General features: G+C 41.8%; 1 protein-coding gene across 4 annotated transcripts in view; it reads right to left on the bottom strand.

The window, feature by feature from the left end:
* Positions 1-27,214, bottom strand: part of LOC308238808 (broad substrate specificity ATP-binding cassette transporter ABCG2) — a 52,199-nt gene that overhangs the window by 931 nt on the left and 24,054 nt on the right. For 3 of the 4 annotated variants that reach the window (XM_080651158.1, XM_080651160.1, XM_080651159.1), the window contains exons 3-15: positions 26,325-26,384; positions 25,603-25,717; positions 24,860-25,012; positions 21,932-22,089; positions 17,596-17,747; positions 16,056-16,160; positions 14,677-14,927; positions 10,076-10,158; positions 7,376-7,465; positions 6,131-6,255; positions 5,162-5,316; positions 2,358-2,447; positions 1,532-1,614 (exon numbers count right to left, since the gene is read on the bottom strand). In XM_080651158.1, coding sequence (XP_080507284.1) covers positions 1,532-1,614; positions 2,358-2,447; positions 5,162-5,316; positions 6,131-6,255; positions 7,376-7,465; positions 10,076-10,158; positions 14,677-14,927; positions 16,056-16,160; positions 17,596-17,747; positions 21,932-22,089; positions 24,860-25,012; positions 25,603-25,717; positions 26,325-26,384 — 1,620 coding nt within the window. The remainder of the gene's footprint in view (positions 1-1,531; positions 1,615-2,357; positions 2,448-5,161; positions 5,317-6,130; positions 6,256-7,375; positions 7,466-10,075; positions 10,159-14,676; positions 14,928-16,055; positions 16,161-17,595; positions 17,748-21,931; positions 22,090-24,859; positions 25,013-25,602; positions 25,718-26,324; positions 26,385-27,214) is intronic. The other variant, XM_080651161.1, reaches the window with a different exon arrangement.

Genomic DNA, 27,214 nt, shown 5'->3' with positions numbered 1-27,214 from the left:
AATAACTGGCACAGCCACCATTCTTGTCTGGCACCATTGCTGTGTGACTCCTGGAATGGAGCAGATCTGAAAAATGTCACACTCAGATCGAAAGAGGGTGGGCAGGATAAAGAAACTTCCTCTTCCTCCCTACAGGTTTCCTGGCAATAGAGTTGACCCCTGAACAATGTGGGGTTAGGGACGCTGACCCCCACGCACAGTCAATAATCCACGTATAACTAGACTCTCCCAAAATTTGACTACCAATAGCCTACTGTTCATAGAAGCCTAATTGATAACATAAACAATTAACACATATTTTATATGTTGCATGTATTATAATTGCATATTACCATCTGCTTCGTTACTCCCAAACTCCAAAGGTTCTTCCTTTACCTCCAGAAATCGTTTCCTAAGCCCATTTCTTCTAGGAATTACTTCTTCTACCTCTGTAATTTACCAAATAAATGTTCTCTTACAGTTTGGGTCTTGCTCTGGATCATTTCCTAGCCAGAACCCAGGTGCGGAGGTTGCTGAACCCAGGTTTGATCTGGCCCAACGGGTCAGACACCTGGTGCCATTCCCAAGGCCTACAACATATTGGATACCGTGACTCAGATTGTTGCGTCACTGGTAAGCCAGCTGTCCTCCCCACCTTGGCTTGAAGAACATTACTGTGTTCTCTTTCATCCTGCATCTTTTCTTCTGGCCATGGAGTTCTCTCTTTCTCTGTGATTGCCGCACTGTGGCACGTGGGTCAAGCACTGAAATTAGGGTGCTCGCTGCTAACAGACTCCCATGAAGGATGAGCTGGTCGTGGACTGGGGAAGTTTGCACTAGGCATCCCGCCGATTGCAAGGCAATGTCCATGCACCCACGAACACCATGATGTCACACCAGGCCCTCCTGCGGCTTTCCCTGTCAGCTCACTAGTTACAATGGAGGGAGAGAGAGGTCCTTGCCCTTTGGCCAGAAGGCTGTTCTTTTCTCCCCTTTCTCTTCCTTCCTGTGTGTCTGAAGTTCAGGCTGACATTCTTTCAGCTTTTTTAAATCCTTGAGGTGAAGCTAAGAGTTAAGGGTTGAGAGACCGTAGGCTACAGGTAAGAGTCAAGGTAACTAAGGACAGGGGGTAAAAAATGAATGGCTGCTTTTTAACTTTGGCTTTTCAATTGAGATTGCTTTCTTAGGGTCTAAACAGGACCTTTTGCTGGATAAATGAGAGCCTAACCTCATCCGGCTTGGAAAATAAGGGACAGCCGGAACTTAGTAGAATATAAGTTTCTAATATCCCTAGAGAAGGCCTACAGGACTTGCCCTCTGGACCTGAGGTGCTCTCTGGCTGGCTGGCCCAGCTAACATATATAGGTCACTAAGAATCTTCTCTGGTCCCTGAAACCAACTTTTATGAGAGCCTCAGTGATAACTTAGGGACTCTCCTTTCACTTTGAGGGGCATCTGCTCTCCTAGGCCAGTGTCCCTGAAAGGACTCATACCAGCTCAGCCCAGTGGCCTTTCTCCATCACATCACACAGTAACCAAACGCATCACTTACGTTGCAAAGCTACAGGTATCATTTGCTGTGACATTGAGTCCCGGGCAGAAGTTTAGTCCCAAAAATTCATTATGCTGCAAAGCCTATAACACCAGGGGAAATAGGCAAGGTAAACAGGTTTGAATTTCAAAGTTTCCAAAGAATTATCACAATCCCATCCTCCTAGTTTAATTCTTTATTATTTCTGAAAACAAACCAAGCCTCACATTCACAGTCTTTGTCACACCAGAGCAGCTAAAATGATTGTTTCTGGTATTCAGGAGGCCTATGGTTAAAATTTTGGCTTCTAATACAAAGGAAATAAAGTATTTGGCAAACAGGGAAGACCTTTGGCTATATTACCCCCACAGCACTCTCCTCCTCTCCCCAATGTTATAACCCCAAAACACTAAAATGGTACAATGGTTCTCAGTGACTATTGTTAATTTATGGTAACATCTTTTGTATTGTTCTTGTTTGTTTTAATCAAAACCAGTCATAATTCTTGGCAGTTGAAGCTGAATTATACTATATTAAGACAGACAGTTTTCACTGGAGTTAGATTCTAAAACCAATAATGGTTATGAATAGTATGTGGTCTTGGTTTTTTTAAATTTCCCTTGCAATATAAAATATGGAGTCTAGAAAAACAAAATGTAGTCTAGGCTCCCATCCTCTCATGTAATTTGTTACTGAAATGAAAACCAACATTTTTTACATCAATTAGTCAATCTTCCTGCTTCAGCACAGGAAAGCCAAGTCTGGGGACATGAGGTGGTCAGGCTTCATTCTGCTTGTCCCCAGCTTGGGAACAACAGACTAGTCACAGGGACAGAAGAGAACTTACCGCATAGCCATACCGAGGAATGCTCAAGTACTGAAGCCATGAGAGCCAGGGCACAATGGTCCTGAGGTTGACCAGCAGCCCGGAAAAAATCTACAAGAGAAAATCCCAGCAACCAGAACTGGTGGAGTGATTTCCTGAATTGTAAAGCTCACCGCTCTAACCCCCTCCTGCCCTGGAGACATTTCTGCTAAGGACAACGCTTTCTTGAAATTCTTTCCACTGCTCTAAAGACTTACCATGTCCTTCTTGCATGTGTATTCCTCTCTTAGCTGAGGCTGTTTGTGGTTGTGAAGGAATGACAACGTATCTATGTTTCATTGAACTGGAAGATCCTTAATTGTCGAGGCTTTTACTCTCTCTGTAACAGCACACCACGGAAGGCCCACGGTCCTGACTGTTGTAATGATGCAACCACATGTTCCCACCAATGGACACACCAGAATGGATCCTGAGCACCTGGTGGGCCTCAGGACTTCCTTAACACAGTAAGCTCTCTGATTCCCAGGGTTTGCATTCTATCTCCAAGTGACTTTAGGAATAATTTGGGGTTTAGAATGGGTGTTTAAAATAACCCAAAGCATAAAGTGGCAAGCTGCAGCATAAAATATGGTCAATACCTTCATTTAAAGATACCAAAAGTAGCGTTGCTATGGAGACCCAGGAAGGACTATTCCAGGAAGAAATGGCTACAAAAAAGAGGTTCATATAGAACTTCTCCTAACTGGCACTCTGGATGTGGGGCATAACAAGGACAATGATGTTGGTGTTACTATTGTTGTTGTTATTCCTCACCTGAGAACATTTTTTTCCACTGATTTTTTAGAGAGAATGGAAGGGAGGGGAGAGACAAGAAACATCAATGTGAGAGAGACACATGCCCCTACTGGGGCCAGGGATCGAGCCTGCAATTAAGGTATGTTCCCTTGACCAGAATCAAACCTCAGTCCCTTCAGTCCACAGGCCAACACTTTAACCACTGAGCAAAATTTGTTAGGGCCATATTTTTTAACTTTCTCTAACCAAGTGTTCAGTATATAACATCACCCAGTAAAATACAATTTTATATGTGGTTTTTAAAGTTCTATATAAGTCAACCAGGGCCAGGGATTGAACTTGAACCTTCAATGTGCAGGTCAATGCTCTAACCATTTAACCACACCAGCCAGGGCAAAGGATATTTTATTTATTGGATGACATTATAGGAAAATTGTGCAAGGTTTATCACTTTCTCAATAATGTTTAGATTGGTAGTTTTCAATGGCCAGACTGTGCTGTTTACAATTTTTTGAAGACATCTACTCCTAACTCTAGCAAAAAGGATACATGTAGTAAGTAAATAGGCTAAGTGCTCCTGTTTACTTGATGTAATATGGGGAAATATGCTAACGCAACAATTTACTACCTTTCTTTCATTTCGTGGCACATATACTAGTAAACTAGGTTCTAAAATTCTGTGGCACACCAAAAAATAAGTTACATTTTTTGCCTATCTGACAAAAAAAACAACAAACAAGTATAATTTTGATTCATTCACACTGGATGGGTATTGTTGTGTTGGCTGTTGTCATTTTTTTATTTGATATTCTAAGGGAAAAGAGGTCAGTGCCCCTGACTAAATAGTCAGGTATTATATGTTGTAAAAATTCTTACATCACACCATTGTGCCTTTTATAGCACACCTGTTGAAAATTGCTGTACTAAGTGGTTTCACCTATGCAAAAGTTAGGGCATGTCAGATTAGGATTAAGTAACCATTAAAAAAAAAAGGTAACCAGAAATATATTGATATAAGAGAATATCAAGAACCCAGAAAGGAGGGGACCTAGTATAATGTGGACTTTGGAATATTTCACTATTTTTAAAACACTCCTTTTCCAAATAGAGGAGTGACCAATGCCACACAAAATATTCTATTTTTTATGGAGCTTAGCTTCTCCCTTGGAAAGTATTTGATCCAAACAAACCCTCTCAGCTGCTGGGGAAATAAGCCAGCAGTTCTCTAACACCAGCGCAGAAGTCAGGCAATGAACCTGCCATTTCTATGAGGAAATCTTCCAATCAAAATTTTTCTGGTTTTGCCCTGGCCAGTTTGGCTAGGTGGTTAGAGCAGTGGTCGGCAAACTCGTTAGTCAACAGAGTGGCAAGTCGCGGCTCGCGAGTTTGCCGACCACTGGGTTAGAGTGTTGGCCCATGGACCAAAGGAATGCCAGTTCAATTCCCAGTCAAGGACATGTACTTCATGTACCTCAGCTGCAGGTTCCATCCCCTGCCCAGGGCAGGGAGAGTGTGGGAGGCAGCCAGTCGATATGTCTGTCTCTCTCTCTCTCTCTCTCTCTCTCTCTCTCTCTCTCTCTCTCTCTCCCCCTCCCTCCCTTCCTCTCTCCTTCCCTCCTTCCCTCCTTCCCTCCTCTATACCCCTACTTCCCCCCATTCCATTCTCTCTTTAAAGATCAATGGAAAAAATATCCTGGGGTGAGGACTGAAAAATACTTTTCTGGTTTTGAAGTTCTCAGTCATCAAGGTTTCCCTGTATGTCACCAAAGAAGCATCTTTTAAAATCTTAATTGTAAAAACTATTACTGAAGTTATAGTAACTAGATTAGAATAGTAGCAAAAAAAGGCTGGGTAAGGTCGAGAAAAAGCTGGTACATTCTCTGATATAAGTTATATTTTAATATATGGCTTCCTTAAAGCTAAGAGTCTCATTGACAAAATCCTCAAAGCAGGTTTTCCATGACAGGTAAACTTTTGGGAAGGAATGAGGGGAAATAATTACTTCTCAGAGAAGCACAGTTCCTACTCACCATCATAAACACAAAGGAGATGGTCATGAGAAGGGTTGCTATGGATACCACACTCTGACCTGCTGCTATGGCCAGTGCCATAGAACTGGCCGCATAAGCCACCATGATAAGGGTAAACATCATGATGAAGAAGGCCTCCACCTTCGGTTTCAATCCTTAGGAAGGAAAGAGGGGGTTAATCCAACCATCTAGGTCCCTGTGTATTGGGAATTGTTTATTGTGCAAACATTTTGAGAAACAGTTATCAGAATGAAAAGTTCATCCTCTATCCAACATTACCCTGAGTCACCAATTTCCTTGCCCCCCCCCATATAACTGTACAGAGTGATTCCGTTTTCTTTTTTATACTACTGCCTGAGCACATTACAACATAACACCTGTGCTCCCCGTTGTGCAATTATTACCAATTTCTGAGTGCCTGAGGTGGGGGCTGGAGGCTACACACCTGGCCAGAATCCTACGGCCTTCTCCTAAGAAGGAAACTTGTCAGGAGCACATGCTTTCCCCCAGACATCACCACGTTCCTCACCGTTTGCTGTAACAGTGACAGTGAAGAAACTGGGAGATCAGGACCCCATGACCTCCCAGGAGTGTCACTCTCTGAGGGAGTGCTGCCAGAACCCAGGCCTCGGAGACAAATACCACAGCGCTTGGGATTGAGGATGGGGTTAAATGAAGTTTCACAAAACTACTGCATAAGCTATAATGGGGCACTATTAGGGGTCCTACACTATATTGTGTATGATATTGGAGCAGCCACAAGAATACTAATCAGGAGCTGAGGATCCAGGTTCTATGCCTAATTGTTTATGGCACACCCTTTATTTGTAAAATGGAGGCTTAAACTCAATCAGTGGATCTTGTCCTATAGTGCTTTGTCAAAAAAAAATATATAAATTCTTGCAAAAAGAAATTAGCTTCCTCTCACATCCAAGACTACAGAAACATAATTTTTATCTTATTGCTTACCTAACAAGAAGTATGTTATACAAGTAAATATAACACTTGGTAACATCCTCATCGGTAGTAAATCAGATAGGAGTTTCCCAAAGAAATAAGATGACACTCTGTAGTATCCACTAATATATTCATGCCTAAAATACAAAAATGCACACCATGCATCCCACTTTAGTTTAAGAAGGCACAGGCCGGATGATTAAATCATTTGCTGTCCTGATTTCTGCTGCCAGCAGGGGTCTAACAACTACAGCTTCTCACATCCTACAGGTTAACACACCACCTTCACCCAGTCAGCATCAGGTATCATCTCAGGGGCACACCTCCCCTGAGACATGGCTTCTAAGAGCTCAGTGCAGGGACCCCTCTTCTCATTCTAGAATTCCCTCCCAATGCCGCCCACTTTGCCCTCAGGACCCCCACTCCAGGTAAACACGTTCTGCACCTCCTCCTTCTCCTCTGACTCTTGAGAAAGAACTTAAGTAGCTGATCTCAGTGGTCACACAGGCTTTGCTTTCTCCCCACTTCTGACTCTGAAGAAGGTGGTGCTGCTATTCTCCACGTTCCCCAAGTAGAGCTTTGGGTCACTAAACCTTCTCTTTCCATTCTCATGATGAAAAACATGGCACTTCTTCCTTCAATGATCATGCCTCCCAACTGTCAGCTATCAAATCCTGTTTTCTCCCCAGTGAAGACGTAGGTCCCTCCTCTTCCTTACATTCTCCTCCGTTGAGTCCAAACTCTTCCACAAACCTTCATTCTTTCCCTCTCTAACAATTCCTCTCCTCAAGCTTGCAAATATGGGCAAATCTCTTCCCACTTTGAAAAACACAAGAAACAAAACAGCTGCCTCTGGCTCTTCCATCCTCCCTTTCATTGAGGGCTAGGCTTGGTCTATATTCTTTGTCAACTTTACTTCTCCATCTTCAATTTACAATTTAACCCACTACTTTCCCTCTACCGAGCTCCTCAAACTTTTCCTGTGAAGGTCCTCGTGACTTCTTATTTGCTAAAACAGAAGATCTTTTTCAGCCTCTATCTCTTGCATTCTCTGTACCGTTTGCCTTTGCAGCCATACCCTAATCTTTAAACTCCCTTTTCCCTTGGTTTCAAGATTTCTCTCCCAGCCAAGGACTGCTTTTTCTCAATGAACACTGGTAATCCCCAGGGACCAATCCGTGCCAACTTCTGGACATGACCAGTTTGACCACCAGCCCTGACACTGGACAGCGCCCTCCCCGGAACAGACACACTCACATGAAGAGCTTCTTCTCCACCACGAAGAGCTCCACGGCCGTTATGCTGCTGAAACACTGGTTGGTGGTCAGGAAGAAGAGCACCCCAGCTCTGCGGCGAGAGAAGGGGAAGGAGCACTGTGTCCACTACGCGTCCTTGGATCATTCCTACCTGCTGAACTGCTGCCTCACGTGATAAATGTTAAACAACCGTTCAAGTTAAAACAGTGAGGGAGGGGAGGAGTGAGTCCCCTCAGGTCTCTCCCATCCCAGTGTCTCCACAGTGGTGCCCCAAATTCACAGCCCTGGGTTGCCACGGATGGAACTGTCTTCCCCAAATACCTATGTTGAAGTCCTCAAGGTGATGATATTTAAAGGTGGCATCTTTGGAAGGTTATTAAATTTAGATGAAGTCATGGGAGAGGTCCCTCATGACAAGATTAGTGCCCTGAGAAGAAAAGGGGGAGACATCAGAGGTCTCTGTGCCATGCCAGGACTTAGCAGGAAGGCAGAAAGCAGGAAGAGGGCCCTCATCAGAAACTGACCATCCTGGCACCCAAATCTCCAGAATTGTAAGAAATAAATTTCTGTTGTTTAACCCATCCAGTCTGTGGTTCTTTGTTATGGCAGCCAAGGTGATGATTACCTAGGTCACAAAATGCTACCACCTTTAATGTTAACTAACAAAAACACAAGTACCGTCCTAATGCATGAACAGAGAAAGAGTCAAGTAAAGCCTGCAAAAGTTTAAAGCCTCTATTAGCAACTTTTTAAAGCAAAGAAGGAACTAAGACATGAGGATGCAAAATGGAAGAGTGGAGTGACATCTCTAGCAATACCTCCTTATATACATTCACCACACAGTCATCAGAAGAACCTTCGTATTGTCCTGGACAACTCACTGCCAACGTGCTTTCCAATGTGCTCAAACTGAAAGCAAACCTCTCTCAGTAAAATAATTAAGGTCTAAAAAGGAAAGTACTCAGTTTACCTACACTTTGACAACAACGTAAACGCTATGAAAGCATGCCAACACACCTGAAACAGTGTCGGTTGGGCTTCCCTGTTATGACGGAACAATTTAATTAACATTAAAGATGCCAGTTGAAACTAAGAGAGGAAGTGGCATATTATGTAAATCCAAGGGTACAACCCCAGAAATAAAGAGTCTATAGATACTCATTGTCTTTACCACCAATAATCTATATATATATATAAAAGTCTAAGCGACCGAACGACAGAAACGACTGGTCGCTATTATGCACACTGACCACCAGGGGCAGATGCTCAATGCAGGAGCTGCCCCCTGGTGATCACTGTGCTCCCACAGGGGGAGCGCCCCTCAGCTGACAGACTGGTCCCGGCGGCCCACCGCCCAGCCGCAGCCACTCCCTCAGTAGTCCTGCAGGTCCAATCTCCAGAGAATGGGCCAGGCACCGATGGAACAGGACTACCTGCAAAACTAACAAATAGATAAACTGGACTAAGAGAAAATTTAAAACTGTGTGTATTAAGGAACACTATCAACAGATAACCAACAGAATGGGAGAATATATTTGCAAATTTATATCTGGTAAGGGGTTAATAGCCAGATATATAAAGAACTCTTACAGCTCAACAATAAAAACATCCAATTGAAAAATGGGCAAATGGCTTGAGTAAGCATTTTCCCAAAGAAGACATATAAAAGGCCAATAACCACATGAAAAGATGCTCAGCATCACTAATCACTAGGGAAATGCAAATCAAAACCACAAAGAGATACCAATTCAACCAATTAGGGTGGCTATTATAATGGGGGAGAAGGAGGAATGACAAAAATAAACAACAACAAAATAAAAACCACACACAAAAAAAACACACAAAAAATAACAAGACCTGGTTGGGGAGAAATGGAGACACTTGTGCACTGCTGGTTGAAATTCAAAATAGTGCAGCTGCTACAGAAAAGAGAATGGCAGTTTCTCAAAAAAAAATTAATAGAATTATGAAATGATCTAGTAACTCCACTTCTGGGTATATATCCAAAAGAATTGAAAGCAGAGACTCAAACAGATATTTACTTATACACCCATGTTCATAGCAACATTATTCACAACAGCCAAAAGGTAGAAACAGTCCATATCTCCATGGACAGGTAAATGAATAAACAAAATGTGGCAAATAAAACAAGTAAACAAAATATTACAAAGGTATATTATTCAGCCTTTAAAAGGAAGAAATTGTAACACAGGCTACAGCATGGATGAACCTTGAAGATATTATGCTAAGGAAAATAAGCCAATCACCAAGGACAGATACTATATGATACACTTATATGAGATACCGATAATCATCAAATTCAGAGGCAGAAAGTAAAATGGTGGTTCCCAGGGGCTAAAAAGGGGGGCGGTACAGAACTGTTCAATGAAGGCAGAGATTCACTTTGGGAATGTGGAAAAAATATTCTGGTGTTGAATGGTGGTGATTGCACAACAATGTGAATGAAATTAATGTCACTGAATTGCACGCCTAAAGGTGGACAAGAAGTAAAGTTTTTGTTCTATGTATTTTACCACTATATAGAGAGGAAAATTAAGCCTTCCACACAGCTTTCAATTCACTGACTTATCCTATTTGTCAATTCATCTTGTATTTGTCTGAAATTCAAATTCATAATGGATTTTCATTACCTTGGAATAAGTAATAGCACTTTTGAAAACCAAGATCCAAATGTACTTACCTGTTCTGGATTCCTGTAGGGTCACTTTTTAGATCATAAAAAATGGCGCCTATGACCAGTCCCAGGATAACTGTTACGATTACCTTTTCAAAAAGAGAAAAAGAGTTTCAATTAAAGGTAAAAAATGTAGCACACCATTTATTATTACAAATATATAGAGCTACATAAGCAACTCACTCCATTGAGATAAACACTTTAAATGGCTTGACCAAAATCCTTGGGAAAATATAAAACAGTGTAGACTGCCTTCTAAATAAAAATAAAAATAATATATCTGTTGTTGGGGAGACTGAAGGAGAAGGAAGTAGACTACTGGAGAAGCTGGATTCCTCTGGGGGCTCCCAGGCACTGCCAGTTCGGGGGCCAGTTCAGGCTGCTGGGCCCGGGAATGCCATAGAGAGCAGAGAACAGTGCAAGCATCTAGCAAATTGCTGGGGAAGGAAAATAAAATTCAAGTGGCTAAGAGTTCTGGCCTGAACTCTCAACTTTTGTACTAGTGAACATTCATTGTTTTATAATATTTCAAGAGGTTTAAGTGAAAACAGGATATCTTTATTCTTAACATTAAAAACAAATATAACCTTTAAAGCACACACAGCAACATTTCTAACAATGGAACTTTGCTCAATTAGGAAGCAGGGGTAAGCGGGGCACCGCCTTTCCTACCCAGGGGAGTCTCCATCCTGCATGGAAAAATGCGTTGTCACTGTCAACAAGGCACTCAGCCAGCTTTCTCTGAGGGCACCAAGTGCTTCCATCACCCATGCTCCTGTCACTGCTTCTCCGGCCACCACAGCCCTTAGGGCCCAAGGCTCGCAGTATAGAACTAAGCTGCCGATTCTTTCCCACTCTTACTACCTTCACTTAGTCCATTTGATGAGTCCTAAGACGACTGGATAACATCACTGCTGTTCTTAAGACTGAAAAAATGTCTCATAAGGATACTTCTATAAGCAAAGGGTAAAGGGTTTTTTATGATATAATTTATTTGAGGATATTCTACTTATTGTGCTTTAAACTTATATTAAATATACACTGAGTGGCCAGATTATTATGATCTCTGAACGCATAATAATCTGGCCACTCAGTGTATATCCTATATAATAAAAGGCTAATATGCAAATTGTCCCCTCAACCAGGAGTTTGACCAGCAGGCAGGCCAGCCAACCACCCATGTCCCCTCCCCTGGCCAGGCTAGCCAGACCCCACCTATGCACAAATTCATGCACCGGGCCTCTAAAATATATATAATACACACACACACACACACACACATACACACACACACTGAGTGGCCAGATTATTATGCGTTCAGAGATCATAATAATCTGGCCACTCAGTGTAAAAGATAAAAAACAGTCATCAAAAGAAAAATCCCAGTAGGTATCTTAGAACCTTCAAAGTTTATATATATATATATATATATATATATATATATATCAGTCCTACATCTGTGCAATGCTATCCGACTTGAAGTAACTTGTCAAGCACATTCTAGGTATGGAGCAAACCAAGTTGGAGAACAGGACCAGGATCTGTGAAGGCTGATTTGTGAAGACCACAATCTAGAAAGAATTTGGTTAGAGATGGCCTTTAAAAATCCCATTGCTAATAAGAAATTTGACAAAAATATTTTACCCTGGCATATTTTAATTACCCTAAGAAAATACTGTACTTCGTGTTGACAGATCAAGCTTCCAAAACAGGTGATGATGACATCATCAACACATATGCATGAGCATGTATACAAGTCTGTAGTTTCACACAACGCTACTTTAAGAATATTCTGACTTTTAAACTGGCCACTCCACATGCTTTGTTTCTTTTGCATTCAAACTTGATATTTTATACTAACAGATTATCAATATTATCATTAGGATGTTTTCTATCTTTTATATTTAATATAATTTTAAAGCATCTACATGATTGATTCATGTGTTAAGAAAAAGAAAACAAAGTAAACATGTTGCACTATGAAACACGCAGATTTGCATGAAATTCATGCAAGGGGCTCAGCCCTGGCAGCCAGTGGCTGCCTTGGCCCTCGCAGCCCCAGCTTTGTCGGGAAGGTTGTTCTAATTAGCATATTATGCTTTTATTATGATAGGTTGATTTCAGAGAGGAAGGGAGAGGGGAGAGATAAATGGAGACATCAATGATGAGAGAGAATCATTGATTAGGTTCCTCCTGCACGCCCCTCACTGGGGATTGAGCCCGCAACCTGGGCATGTGCCCTTGACCGGAATGGAACCTGGGACCCTTTAGTCAGCAGGCAGATGCTCTATCCGCTGAGCCAAACCAGCTAGGGCTTTACCTTTATTTTTTTTAATTGTTGAAGAAAGAGAGAAAAATATTTTTGACACATAAAATTTCTAGAAAATTCAAATCTCAATATCTACAAATAGTTTAATTGGAGCACAGCCATTCTCATTTGTTTAAAAATTATTATGGCTGCTTTCTCCCTAAAATGGCAGTTGACTTCATGACACAAAGACCACATGGCCTGCAAAGCCTAAAACATTCACTATTTGGTCCTTATAAAAAGGTTTGCCTACTCCTGCCCTAAGCTAATATTCCAGTATTCACAAATCTGAACAAGAGCTGTACCTCCCCCCGAGTCAGATGCACAGAGATGCAAGGTTCTATCCTTATTCTATGAGATAGCCAGGGCTGTGAACATTGCTGGAATTCCTTTTGTGGAACTGAGTTGACTGAGGAGGCAAATAGGCTGAGCATTCGACCTGGAGGTACTAGGCCTGGGGTTTGCAGCTGAAGGGAGTCTAGCACCAGAAGATGCGGAATCGTGGTGTAGTAGAAATAGCTCCACACTCCAATCACGCCCTGCCCAGAGCTGCCATATATATGACTTGGACAAGACACCTGAAAACACTTTTAGAGGCAAGAGCAATTGAAGTTATTTTCCAAGTAAAAAAAAAAAAAAAAATACGATGCGTAAATCACACTAAAGAATGAACTCCATTACAGCGTCTCACTGTTGACCATTGAGTAATCAGGTTGACCTGATTCACCAGACTTGTTTCCAAATGACCTCACATCCACTCTAAAAGAATAAATATTTACCCTTGGTTGATAGTACACAAAAGTGCTCATATTCTGACAGAAGTGCCAAATAACAAAAATGTCTGGAACAATTAGCAGTACATCTCAAAGAGGGATCGAGGCTCTCGGTATTAATACTTAAAGGGCAACAGTAGAAAAATTATGGTGCATGTGGTAAATAGTCAATAATGGTTCATAACAGCCACCTATGTGTCATCTATAGGCAGTGAACAGAAATTCTATAATGGATAATAAAATTAACAAAAAGAGTTGTCTAAAATCATTTTCTTAGAGAAAAACTAGAAATACTAGGGTTTTATATGACAGTGGGCTTAAGAATAACAAAAACCATAAAGGAATAATAATCAACAACTATCAACAGCACCAGCCCAAAGACGAAAAGAACATTATTTCACCTTAATAAAGAAAAATTTAATCTGACAATGAATAGCCTTATTTAGCGGAAGTCAAGTTTGCTTGACTACCTTTGTATTCATTGCAAAACAATTTAGGTGTCTAGAATAGAATCCCTAAATGCAGGTTAGTGATAAGGAACAGCATTTGGCCTTGGCCAGTGTGGCTCAGTTGGTTGAAGTGTTGTCCTGTGAAGTGAAGGGTTGGTGGTTCGATTCCCAGTTAGGACATATACTCAGGTGGCCGTTTCCATTCCTGGTTGACACATCCGGAAGGCAACCTATCAATGTTTCTCTCTCACCTCTCTCTCTCTCTCTCTCTCTCTCTCTCTCTCTCTCTCTCTCTCTTTCTCTCTATCTCTCTTTCTCGACCTCAGGTGAAGATTAATATATATATATATATATTGAACAGCGTTTGCACACAGTTCCTTCCCTCAGACAGCGGCAGTCCCTCCCACACTCAGGTGCATTCACTGACATCCAGGTGAAGGCTTCCCGGATCGCCTGATTTAAAATGCAAACCAACCCCTCTCTCCTTTCCTTCTCTCTCTCTTCCTTTCTCCACTTACCTGCTTAGACTTCCTCCATGGCCCACTCTTCCTTCTACCAGGCTATATATTTTATTTCTGTATGAGTTTAACAGCTGTCTCTCCTCAAAAGAAAGTATGCTCCAGAAGAGCAGGGATTTTATTTTTACCCATTTTGCTACTGTGTACAAGCTCCCAAATGCTGCACATGATTGGTAAGACCTTATTGAATAAATCAGGAAATGAATGTGTGCAGCTACCAGGAAACCACAAATGCGGCTAAATGATTTCTTTACTTCACCATTTTTTTTGGGGGGGGGGGGGGCGGGCGGGTTTTACAAAGATGACCTCTTATAATTTGTCTAAATCAACAATATATCTGAATTAGGTAGTCAAAAAAACAAACCAACCAACAAACAAAAGTTATCCACAGTTAAAAACTTAACTGTGCTTTATTTATTCTATTGACTATTTCCATATCCCAAATGGAGCAAGGTGGAAGTGTGGGGCAGAAGATAAGTATAATCTGAAATAGACTATATCAGAACCTAATGTCCCACATGAGTATTTCACAGCATAATCAGAATATCTGTGAGGTTACCTGAGCTATGGAGGCCTGGGGATTACCCAGTAAGTTCTTGAAGGAACGCTTGGAAACCCATCTGAGTTGATGACAGAAGGAGGTGGCATAGGTGATCTCCTTGAAGGCTGTGCTCTTCTTCTGTTTCTGATGCCCTGAGAGTTGATCTAACTCAACTTTCGTTTCTCTGAAGAAGGCGGAGTTGACATAAAACTCAGCTAGTTTTTCTATGAGTGGCTTATCTCTCTTGGAAGGCTCTTCAGTCTCCTTGACTTGGAATAAAAATGGACAGAGGGAAACATTAACAAAATACCTGATTTAGCCCATTTTCTAGAATCTGTTTCTGGGATTTTTCCCTAACATCTTAATTATAAGTTTAAATATAAAAATTATTAGAACTGTCATTGCTTTATACATTAGAAAAACAGTTAATTGCTGGACTACTTTCATAAACATAGATACAGCAAACCCACTGATAACTATAATATTTGTACTCTGGTTCTTTTAAAATAAAAATCTTACCACAGAGAGCTATATTTCTTAATATAGAGCCTGGTCCCTGCTTTCTACTATGTGCAAATGCATAAGCAGCTAAGTTTCTTCTTTCAAAACACTGTATAAAAAATGAGCTTATTTTTTATGAACACTCCCCTTAGAACTGACACTATCATATCACAGCATTCAGGGACAACAAAATCTGTGTTGACTGATGCTAAAGACTGAACGCAGCCGAAACCGGTTTGGCTCAGTGGATAGAGCGTCGGCCTGCGGACTGAAGGGTCCCGGGTTCGATTCCGGTCAAGGGCATGTACCTTGGTTGCGGGCACATCCTCAGTGGGAGGTGTGCAGGAGGCAGCTGATCGATTCTCTCTCATCGATGTTTCTAGCTCTCTATCCCTCTCCCTTCCTCTCTGTGAAATATCAACAAAGTATATTTAAAAAAAAAAAAGACTGAATGCATGTGTTCCCCCAAAATTTATATGCTGAAACTCTATCCCAAATGTGATATTATTTGAAGGTGGGGACTTGAGGAGTGATTAGGTCATGAGGGTGGAGCCCTCATGAATGAGATTAGTGCCCTTTTAAAAGAGTCCCCTCCCCACTTCCACCACGTGGGCTGCAAGGAGATGGTAGTCCAGCTATTAAAGAGGACTTGGGGCCCCAACAGACAACAATCTCCTTCCTAGCACCTGAACTGTGAGAAATAAATGACTGTTGTTTAAGCCAGCTGGCCTGTGGTACTCTTGTTACAACAGCTCAAATGGATTAAGACAACTGGTATCAGAAGGCAGCATTAGTTATTTTAATTCACAAAACTACATTTCAATGAGCAGCCATACTGCTGAACTTCAGGCAGTTCAATTAGGCAATAATCTGTGACTCTTGACAGATTCACATACCTTCATCATCTTCAACCACTCTGTTTAATACCACAGCAGAGGAGTCTCCATTAATGACATCCAGGAAGAAGTCTGCAGGGTTATTATAGGGCTCACAGTGGTGACCTACAGAAGAAGGCAATCCAGGCAAACAAGAAAAACAATATATGTGTTGAAAAGAAAAAAAAAAAAGCTGCAACTTGGACTAATGCTCCTTAAAACAAGGTAACATGCAAAGGCAACTAAGGCACGGCAGGATCGTGTTTGGGAGAAGCCAAGAGTGTGTTCTGCTCTCTGGGATCAGCTAGTGACTACCTCCATGCCAGTACCCACTTTAGCAATGATTGCTTCTCCACCTACTGAACTCAGGTGCAAATTATTGCCCCTCTGCTGCTATAGTTCCAGCAAAGAGAACAAATCACCAGAGCAGCACTCTCAAGAGGACCTGCCCAGCATGGCACACCTGAACGCTTTACCTTCACTTCTTGTGCCTGTTCCTCTGAACTCCACTTGGCCTATAGTCTTCTCTCAGATTCAGCTCCCCTACAATTCCCAACCCAAGTATCCTTGATTTTAAGTAACAGAGATTATACAAAAACAATTTTTAAAAGATAGCTAGGGAATATTTAAAACTATAGTTAGGGTCATAGAGCATCATATGTAATAATATCAAATATTTCTAAAATGAAGCAGACTGCATGAGCCACAAAAAATAATAATAATAATAATTATAGCCTGGCCAGCATTGCTCAGTGGTTGAGTATCGACATATGAACCAGGAGGTCATGGTTTGATTCCTGGTCAGGGCATATGCCTGGGTTGCGGGCTCGACCCCAAGTTGTGGGGCAGCCGATCAATGATCCTCTCTCATCATTGATGTTTTTATATTCTCCCCCTTCTTTTCCTCTCTGAAATCAATAAAAATATATTTTAAAAATAAAATAATAATATACCTTGTCATATGAAATAGAACCAGGCAACCCAGAACTGTCAGAAATATTGGTCCATTAAAGTAAGACTCAGAAGCAGTCATTCTATTGACTGGTAAATCACTCATATCCACTCAAGGACTAAATCTTCAATATCAAATGGTACTACAAAATTAAGCAGCATCTCCATAAATCCTCATAAAAGCAGACCAACATCCCATGCAGGGGGGAAAATGATACAACTTGATCTATTATATATATGGTTAAGAAGACAAATGATTTAGGGGGAAAGGGCGGTATTAGGCCTTTCTGAAAATGTTCAGTTAGACTAATAACTGATTATGAGGCTAATATATTGAACACTTAGGAAAGGGGCACTAGAGCTGGGAAGCAGAACAGAATAGGCCAGTAGAAGTAGTCCTACAAAGTATGCATGCATATTCAAACAGGACAAAAAAAGACCTAAATGACAAGCCAGTAGTGCAAAATGAAGACAAATTCCAGCACCAAACTGACCAAAGATGGTCTGGAGTGGTGGAACCCATGTTATCTCTACTCAAAGATCAAGCAGCACTCCGACCACCTCCTCCACTCTCTTTCAGGATTCTTTAATCATGAAAAGGTGACCATACCAGCTGATTCAAAGTATCCCAAGGCCTCCTGAGCAGGCCCATGGAACATCAGTTTTCCTGAGGCCAATAAGGTGAGGCTATCAAACAACTTGAAGATGGAATAACGAGGCTGATGAATGGAGAAGATGATGGTTCGTCCCTGTTTAGACATCCTAAGGTAAAAGTGAGAAATAATGAGTCATTCAACATCTGAATCTTGCACATGTTAGCAAAAAAAAGTTTATTCCTACCTTCAGCTAATTTCTTCCTGGTTCAACTTGATTTTCTCATACTAACATCATATCTCATATTATCTCTCTGATAGGTAAGGGATCTATATTCAACCCTGTTATGAAAGACTGAAGTTTCTTTTTTTTTTTTTTTTTTTTTTGGCTATGTACCCAGGGGGCTTTATTCTCCAGAGTGATGCAGTGGGTTGGGCTTGCACTGATGTCCCCATATGTACAGAACGGAGTAAAGTGGGTCTCTGACAAGTCTGATTTGCCTTGATGTGGAGAGGCAGATGGGGAGGATGGAACCAGGGATGTGTTCAGTCCTGTGCTGGTTCCCGTCTGGACTTCAGGGTCCAGGGGTGGGCAAACTTTTTGACTCGAGGGCCACAATGGGTTCTTAAACTGGACCGGAGGGCTGGAACAAAAGCATGGATGGAGTGTTTGTGTGAACTAATATAAATTCAAAGTAAAGGAGCGGAGGGGAGAGCAAGAGAACCCTCAGCTCTTTCTGCTCCGTGGGCCGGATAGAACAGCCGAACGGGCCGGATCTGGCCCGCGGGCCGTAGTTTGCCCACGGCTGGTCTAGGCAGTGTCCAAGGTGGTCACTTCCAGGAAGGGGATGCTGCAGGGCTTAGAGGGTCTTCTGTTCCATGTCTTTTGCTGGGCGCCTGTATCTCCCCATCCCAGGCAGTTGCTCCTGGTGCAGGCAGGGTTAATCCAGCCAGCCTCCATTTCACCAGCTCTACATGTTCTGGGTTCATGGGAATAGATCTGTGGTCGCTCGGTGCTGTAGCTCCCTCATCTCCCTTGCTTTCTAATGATGGATCTGGCAAATAAAGCCCCAGGGCCTGTATCTGATCCTGAATATCAGCAACTACATCTTCTCCATCCCCCGCTGGTGCCAGCTCCACCTCCTCTGGTTTAGGATCTTGGTTTAGGGGCTGGTAGGAGTAGCCAGCGGGGCCTGTCCTGGTCTCTTCTGGCTTTTCCTCAAACTCCTCACTGCTCCAAACTCCAGTGCCTTCTGTAGGGCCCTGGTGTGGCCTAGTTCCTCAGTCTGTTTGGGGAAGAAATGCTCAGGGCTCGGGGTCTCCTCCTACAACTACTGCGGCCATCCGGGCAGGGTCCACTCAGAGTCCACAACCGAAGCCCCACCTTCACTCAAGACTAAAGTTTCTTAAAGTGTGTCCCATGAATGGTCTAGAATCCACTAGAACATCAGTCTTCCCAGGCCTATTTGGTCTAGGGAATCCATATTTTTAACAAGCATTCATGTAACTTATAAGTACGTTCCAGTGTGACAGCTTATTATGGGCTAAATATTAAAACAATAGTTGTATGCCGCATTCTCATTGATCACTGAAGTCTCTTGTTTCTATAGAAGTTGGTGTTCATTCTTCTGTCCTAATAGTAAAATTAACATTACTGAACACTTACTATACCTTTTTAAATATTTATAGGTAACCTCATCTGAACTTTCACAATCTTGTTATGAGACAATAAGGCAGTACTGATAGTACCAAGAGTCTTATAACCTTCATTTTACAGATAAAGTCTAAAGGGTTAAGCAACTGGCCCCAGGTGTCACAGTTGATAAGGGGCAGGGCTGGGATTTGTTGGCCCGTGGCCAAAACATTGCTAAACAACCTTTACACAGGATTTATTACTTATGTGTCAAAGAAACAAAGGCCAAAAGTACTATTCAAAAACTATCATAAGTAAAAGTATTTTATTAGTAGAACTAGAGGCCTGGTGCACGAAATTCATGCATGGGTATAGTCCCTAGGCCTGGCCTGCTATCAGGGCCATCTTCCCTGGCTGCCGGCAGCCACCCACCCCCAGTTCCCTGTTTGCCATCGGGCGATTGGAGCCTACTGGCAGGGAGGAGGAACCGAGAGGTCGGCTGTTCCTGCCCACTCGCTGGCCGCACCCCCACCATGGGTCACACTCTGTGTGTGGGGCGACCAGCGGGGTGGGGGCCTTAGCCTAGCCCTGCCCACCCTCCCGCCACTACCCACCCCCAGTTCCCCATTCACCACCGGGTGATGGGAGCCTGCCGGCTCGGGGAAGGGACCGAGAGGTGGTCAGTGTGCCTCATAGTAACTGGTCGAGCAGTTGTTCTGGTCATTCTGCCATTAGGGTAAATTTGCAAATTACCCTTTTATTATATAGGATCATTTCAACTGAAGCATTTTCTAAGAACCTACTATATGCTAGCAGTGTGTACAAGTTTGTTCTGTCTCAAAAAGGATCAGGTCAGTAAATCAATCATTTCAATACAACGTGGAATAAAAGTAGCTAAGGGTTCCTGGGAAGCAAAATGGGAGACTATAACCCAGTCTGAAGATGATGTGAGATACTGTCAAGGGGGCCAACAGGAATAAGCCACAATGAAAGAGAAAGTATAGTCAAGCTGAAGGAACATGGACAACAAAGTGTGCAATGACAACGTCTATTAAGAAAACTTTAAAAAAAAAAAGAAAACTACAAGTGATTCGGTGTCATTACAAAGTTGAACCGAGGGGTGAAGAGAAGCTAACAACAAAGACTACATCAAAAAATAAGCGCTGAGCATGTGCCCTTCTTGAAGCACACCTATGCCCTCCTTTCTGGCACGTACCTTTTTTTTTAAACTCTGAGGGCCCCAATGGGACTTGCAACCAGAGGAATAGCAGACAGCCAAACCCCTGAACCTGTCTCTAAGGCCCTTTTTCTCTGACTTTTCAGTGAGCCAAGAGCAGCCCCACCTCGGCTCATTTCTTTCCTATAACTTCACCAGGAAGCCAAAGAAGCCCCATTTAGGCTCTCCTATTGCTTCTTCTCTCCTAAGCCCTCCCTTGTTTCACTGTCCCCAGCTTTAATAAACGTACTCTTAAAAAAAGGGGGGGGGGGAGGTGCAGGATGAATCCCCTTCATCAGAAGCCGAAACTTCAGTCAGGAGGCTATAAGGAGCCAGTAAAGGAAGCAGGGACGTGGACTGTAGGGAGAGCCTTACTCCTCTAAGTGTGGTCTGAGCACCAATGGTATCGGCATCAGTACCTCCAATTAGAAATGGAGAATCGTGGGCTCCACCTCTGAGACAGAATCTGCATTTTAACGAGACCCCAAGTGATCAGGTGCACTGTGGAGCCTGAGAAAGATTGGGTTAGAGCTCTCCAACATGGGGAAAGATGCCTGTGTCCTATGAAATGTACTCTATTCTCAAAGACAGAGAAGGACATGAGAGGCAAGGAAGACTGAGAAAGAGCTTAGGAAAGAGTATTTCTTCAAAGGAATCTAAGACAGGAAGGAAAAAGAGACACTTCTGGGACAGCTGCTGAAGTCTGCCTGCAGTCTAGAGTTTATGGATTGGGTGGTGGGAACAGTATCGATGTGACCTCCTGGCTGGGAGGGTAGTGTCTCTGTTGTTTGGAGTTGGGAAATCCATGTAAGAACATGAAATTTCTTTGCACAGTGTTAGTAACTTTTCTCTAAGGTTGAAACTTAATAAAAAAAACTAATATAAAAAAAAGATTTTAACAACTTAACTTTTAAAATGTCTCCTACTAACTGATCTTCCCACAGTCTTTTTTCTTGGTTAGAGGAAATTCCATTCTTTTTACTCCATTTTTCCATTGTTCATGCCCCAAATCTTATGTCATTCTCAATAATCACACCCCATGTCCACTTCATGAGCCAATCCTGTTGGTTCTATCTTGAAAATAAATCCAGAATCCACTCACTTCTTACTACCTCACCCCTGCATTCCCAGTCAAACATCCTAGTCAAGGCCACTGCTCACCTTAGGGCCACTGGCTGTTCCCTCCAACAAGAACTCCCTTCCTCAGATATCCAGATCTCACTCACAGCTCACATGACACATCCTGAGGTCTTCCCTGACCATCCTGCTATATAATATGGCACCTCCCACCACCACCACATCAGCCTTCCCTATATTCTTACCCTGCTTCATTTTTTTTGAAGCGCTGATATTTGCTAATTGACTGTTCCCCTCCAACAAAGAAAGGAGAAATGTTTGTGTGTTGTGCTCATTGCTGAATCCCCTGCACCAAGATTAATGCCTGGTACATAGTAGGTCATCAGATGTTGGATGAATGTAAGAACAATGTTCCCATAGCGCTTACCTCTTCAGTAGCAAAAGGACAGCATTAGCTGTGCTCGAGTCTAAGCCAGTTGTGGGCTCATCCAGGAACAAGATAGATGGATCAGTAATAAGCTCCATTCCAATACTAGTCCTTTTTCTTTCTCCTCCAGACACACCACGAGTAAACTGAGTTCCAACCTAACACACAAATGTTATCATCATTAACAAAAACAATCACAGCCACTATGGTTTGTTGAGCTGCTAACATGTGCCAACCCTATAAGAGGCACTTGGTCTCGTGTCCTCATTTATTCTGAACAGCAAGTAAATGAGTATCTTGGAGACGAGGTAGGTTTCTCTTTAATTACACAAGTAAACTGAGGCTCAGTTTAGAGTTGGTATGTGGCTTAGCCTGATAACACTCGAATGCTGTCAACAGTTCTATATGTTCCTTATCAAGTCAAATATTTAGTTTTAAGATCAGAAGTTAGAACTTAAAGACATGGCCCTGACATAGTAAAATCACAGTCCACAAAGACAATAAAGATAGGAGAGGAATAGGTGAAAGCATCTATAATGTATTAGTCTCCTTACACTCCTCCCTTTCTCCCCCACCAAAAGAAGTCCTCAAGTGAACTAAAAACTAGGCCTTGGCAGCTAATGTGGTTGGACACTTTCTACCATCCACATTAGCACCTCTAAAATCACCATAAGGCCTCCCAAATTGATCCTATCTATACTCTTAACACATCACAAAAATCCTGACTCATTCTTTCAGACAAATTCACAAGGCAGAATATTCTACAGGTGACTGGCTTAGTTTTTTCAACTAGACAGTGCCACTGTGTATGGTGGAGGAGTAGGAAGGCTGGGTGAGGCAGGAGGTGGGAAACAACTCTTATAGTAAGAGTCTTCAAAGAGATAATGATCACATGCTACTCATGCCCTTGATTATATCCTATTAAAAATTGAGCTATAAAGTACATTTAAAGATAATTGGAAAATATGGGCTCTACATAGTTGATATTAAGATTTTAATTGTGTTAGTTGATAATGGTATTGCAGTAATATAGGCAAATGTCCTTTTTTAAAAGATGCCTGGCCAGAGTGGCTCAGTGGGTTGGAGCACAGTCCTATGCACCAAAGCATTGCAGGTTTGAATCCAGTCAGGGCACGTACTGAAGGCAACCAATCAATGTTTTCTCTCACATTGATGTCTCTCTTTTTCTCTCTCTCTCTCTCTCTCTCTCTCTCTCTCTCTCTCTCTCTCTCTCAGCATGTCCTGGGGTGAGGATTACAAATAAATAAATAAATAAATAAATAAATAAATAAATAAATAAATAAATAAAGCATAATAAGGATTCAGGGGTGAAATGTGATATTTATAATTGTCTTTAAAATATTTCAAAAATAAAAAGCTAAACACATTCCTGAAAAGAGATGTTAACAACTGGGAAATCTAGTTATTGGTAATCACACCAGTATATTAATTACACTACAATCATGTCATAGCTCTGGCAATCAGACTATTCTCTCTACATTTCTGTTGTGTTTACAATTTCATAAAAGTTGTAACATTTTTTATGTATTATTTCAGTCAATCTGATAAATTTATTTTAAGGAAGAGAACAACTGCCTTCACCTTATTTTCTATGGAAATCCAGGCAAGGAACTCAGGTACTGATGGCCTAAGGGGAATGGCAGGAAAGCTCCTTAGTGGAAAGACAGAAGCACATCAACAGAGCCCCAAAAAGGTGAACCCAGTCACCCATAAAACGAAAATGAGTGGTACATGGCAGCAGCTCAGACTTAGTCTTCCAAAGTTCACTTTACACAGAAGACCGAAAGCATCAGATGAAGCAGCAGCCAGCGGAATGCCCCGTCTTCACGACCTCTAAGGAAGGGACAGCGCAGGGGGGTTGAACTAGAGCCACGGCAGCCTGAAATGCTCATGTTCACCTGAAGCCTCAAATGTCTTCCAGCCAATCTTCCTGTCTACTCATCACCTGTAAATCATCCCCTCACTCATCTCGTCCCTCTTTCCTGATCCTGCACAGCCCACACAGGGAGCTATTTAGTCTCTCTTTTCCACAGCCGTTACCTATGAAACCAAGGGAGCCCAGCACATGAGAGTGTGTAAGAAACCCTGGCACAGTGGTTCTCCACCTTCCTAATGCCGCGACCCTTTAATACCGTTCCTCACGTTGTGGTGACCCCCAACCATAAAATTATTTTCGTTGCTACTTCATAACTGTAATTTTGCTACTGTTATGAATCGTAATGTAAATATCTGTGTTTTCCGATGGTCTTAGGCGACCCTGCTAGCAGTTCTCAACCTGTGGGTCGAGAGAGAGAGGAAGAGAGGGGGGAGGGATGGGAGACAAAGTGTCCTACGAAAGGCTTTAGGAAAACAAGTTGGCTGCTACACCAATTAGAAATAAACACTAACTTGACTGAAAATAATTTTAAAAGCCAAATTACAGCAAAGTGAAACATACAGAGCAAGAACCCTGGGATTTTAGTCATTTATGAATTCTAGAAATATACCTTCAAAGCAACAGAATAAAGTTCCTGGAGGAAGCAAGGAAGAGTAGCTAAAAGGAAAAGGGGGTGGGGGAGAGAAAACAAAAAGGTGAAAGTTAGTGAACAGATAATGAGACAGGACTTACACAAGTAGTGTGGGGGAGGAGCAAGCACTGTCATCAAGGGAAGGGACATGTAGTCTTTGCAAAAACACTTTTACATACCAGCCCACACAGCCATACCTCACCTCCAGGATTCAGTCATTTTTAAATTTTCTTTTCCTGGTTAATTTCCACCTTCATATTATGTAACTAGTCACTTTTCTTACAGAAAGTAGCCACTTTGGCCACACACATTACAGAAAACTTCTGAATAATAGTAACACTACCCACACAGGGGAAGTCCTATTTGCTGGCAATGACACCATCAATTGTTTCCACTTTACCTTGGAATCTGCCACTTTAGCCAGACCTAACTCTTGAATGACCATGTTTATCCGTTCATTCTTTTCATGATTCTTCATAGTTGATGGAAGGCGAAGAGCTGCTGAGAACTGTAAATTTTCTCTCACTGTCAGAGTTCCCATCACAACATCATCCTGAAGGCAAAATGGCATTTTAACAAGACAAATCAGGTCTTTTCTAGTAAATTCAGTCTTCAGTATATACAACTTAATCCACAAGAACAACATGCCTGAGGGAAAGTTCTAGCCAATGACAAACTTGTAATTACACAAATTATACCAATAACTCCATATTCAGACAGCTGCAAACCCTGATGGAAGAATTCTCATTCCCTATCTGTACACCCGAAGAGAACACAGGTAATTATGATTACTACTAGCAGACACTTCCAGACTGCTTTATACAAGACTTTGACAAAACATCTTTCTAAGCTAGGGCAGGGAGAGAGGGGAAGGCAGGGGAAAAAGAACAATAATAGAGTCTTTTGGGAATATGACAACTAGAATTGATATGATTGAACTTATAGGGGTCATATTCTAGATTCTCCTTGCCTTTTCATGTAACATTATTTTATATCTTATGGGAGATTATACATAGCTGGAATAAAGAAAGTTGGTTCTATGCTCATATTGTGTAACCAGTGGGAGGCACACGGACCAGGAGACTTGGCCAAGGCACTTGTCTAGACAGAAGAAATCTAAAATGGAAATTCACAAATACTTACTTGTACCACATAACCTGAGTTGCATTTGAAATTGGCAGGTCGAGGTGCTCCATTTATCAAAACATCTCCAGATAATCCCTGTGGATCTTTCCTTGCAGCTAAGATATCTAACAACCTATAAAAGGCCATATATGGTGAGTTTTTCTCTTTAACTCAGGCTATATCTCTCAGCTATTCTGAATGGAAAATCACTCAAGTTAGAAAATTAACTGATCAAAAAAGTCTAGGGTTCAACTATAATTATATATTTTTTAAATTCTCAACTTCAGTTTTTTTACTCTATGCTACAATAAAGCCCCAAAACATGAAAACAATGCACTGTTGGCTGATCCAGCACAGACCTCCTCTAGCCCTCCAAGCTGCCTGACGTTTGGGTCCCAACACAGGCAATGTGCTCCTTTAGCTGAGATGTAAGTCTTCACTTATGCCTTTGTCTTCATCTCTTCACTTTCAAGTCATCCCCTTCCTTTTCCTCCCCATTAGCTAACATCATAGATGACAGCTGTATGCTATCGCCTATCACATCCTGTTAGTAAAGCTGATCTACCAAGACTTCCTGCTCCTCAAGACAGAACCACAGCTGGCACAACTGCGTGTGAGCCACAGTGCCCCAGACCAGACATGCAGCAAATATTCGACTAATACCTGCCCTCGTAAAAGTGATCTTTAAAAACACATTAAAGCTGCAAAGGGAGAGCTTCCTGGTACTCTGTTATACTCACGAAGATTTGCCTCCACCCGTGGGTCCCAGAATGGCGTTGAGGCCAGGTCTCATGATCCCACTGCAAATGCAGAAACAGACTGAGTTACTGGTTCACTTTAAAACTAGTTCTAAAAATTTAGAGTCTGCATTAAATATACTCCATGAAAGGTGATGAAATCAAACAGAAAACAAGCACAAACAAACTTATAAAGGAAAAAGAAACCAAACTGTTAATTAACAGAAGTCTAGTACACAAAGGGTGTCATCCTACTCAGCATCTGTAGGAAAAATGGCTCAGGTCCCTTTAATTCCTTTACTTATTCTCTAAACTACTTACACTTTTTGGAAAAGGACACGCAAACTTTCAAGTTTCCTTGAAGTAAAAGATTCTGTCAAAACATCTGTTACGCTTACTTCTCTTAACACAATGTAAAGTACATCAGGGGTCTTGAGCAGTCTTAGGTGATAATTATTTGCTACCTACTCAAGTTCTACATGGATTTCTAGAACCACCAGGATTAATGCTCTCACTGCTCAAATCTAGTCAAATAAAGAAACAATGTAACGGAAGTAGAAATTCAATGGCTAGAAAAAGCACATCAGATGTTAAAAAGAAAACCTTACCAGTTCTTAATGCTCACAAAATTCTTACTTCAATTGTAAAAGTTAAACATATGCCCTCCAAATACATCATTTTCTTTCTTCAAAGTTTCCGATAAGTAGAATGGAAAATTCTGTTTCAAAATAGGAGACACCACTTTCTATTGGTGATGACTTTTAAGGATGTACAGACATAGTGTGGACACTGCATGTTCCAAACAAATTACATAGATTTTTTGGGTAGAGACTATTCAGAGAGCAGGAAGGTATAAAAAAAAAAAAAGGAAGGAAGCCAAGATGGTAGCAGAT

The sequence above is a fragment of the Plecotus auritus genome (genome assembly GCF_963455305.1).
Source record: "Plecotus auritus genome assembly, chromosome: 1".
Classification (NCBI taxonomy): Eukaryota; Metazoa; Chordata; class Mammalia; order Chiroptera; family Vespertilionidae; genus Plecotus; species Plecotus auritus.
This window is presented reverse-complemented; position numbering and strand designations above follow the sequence as displayed.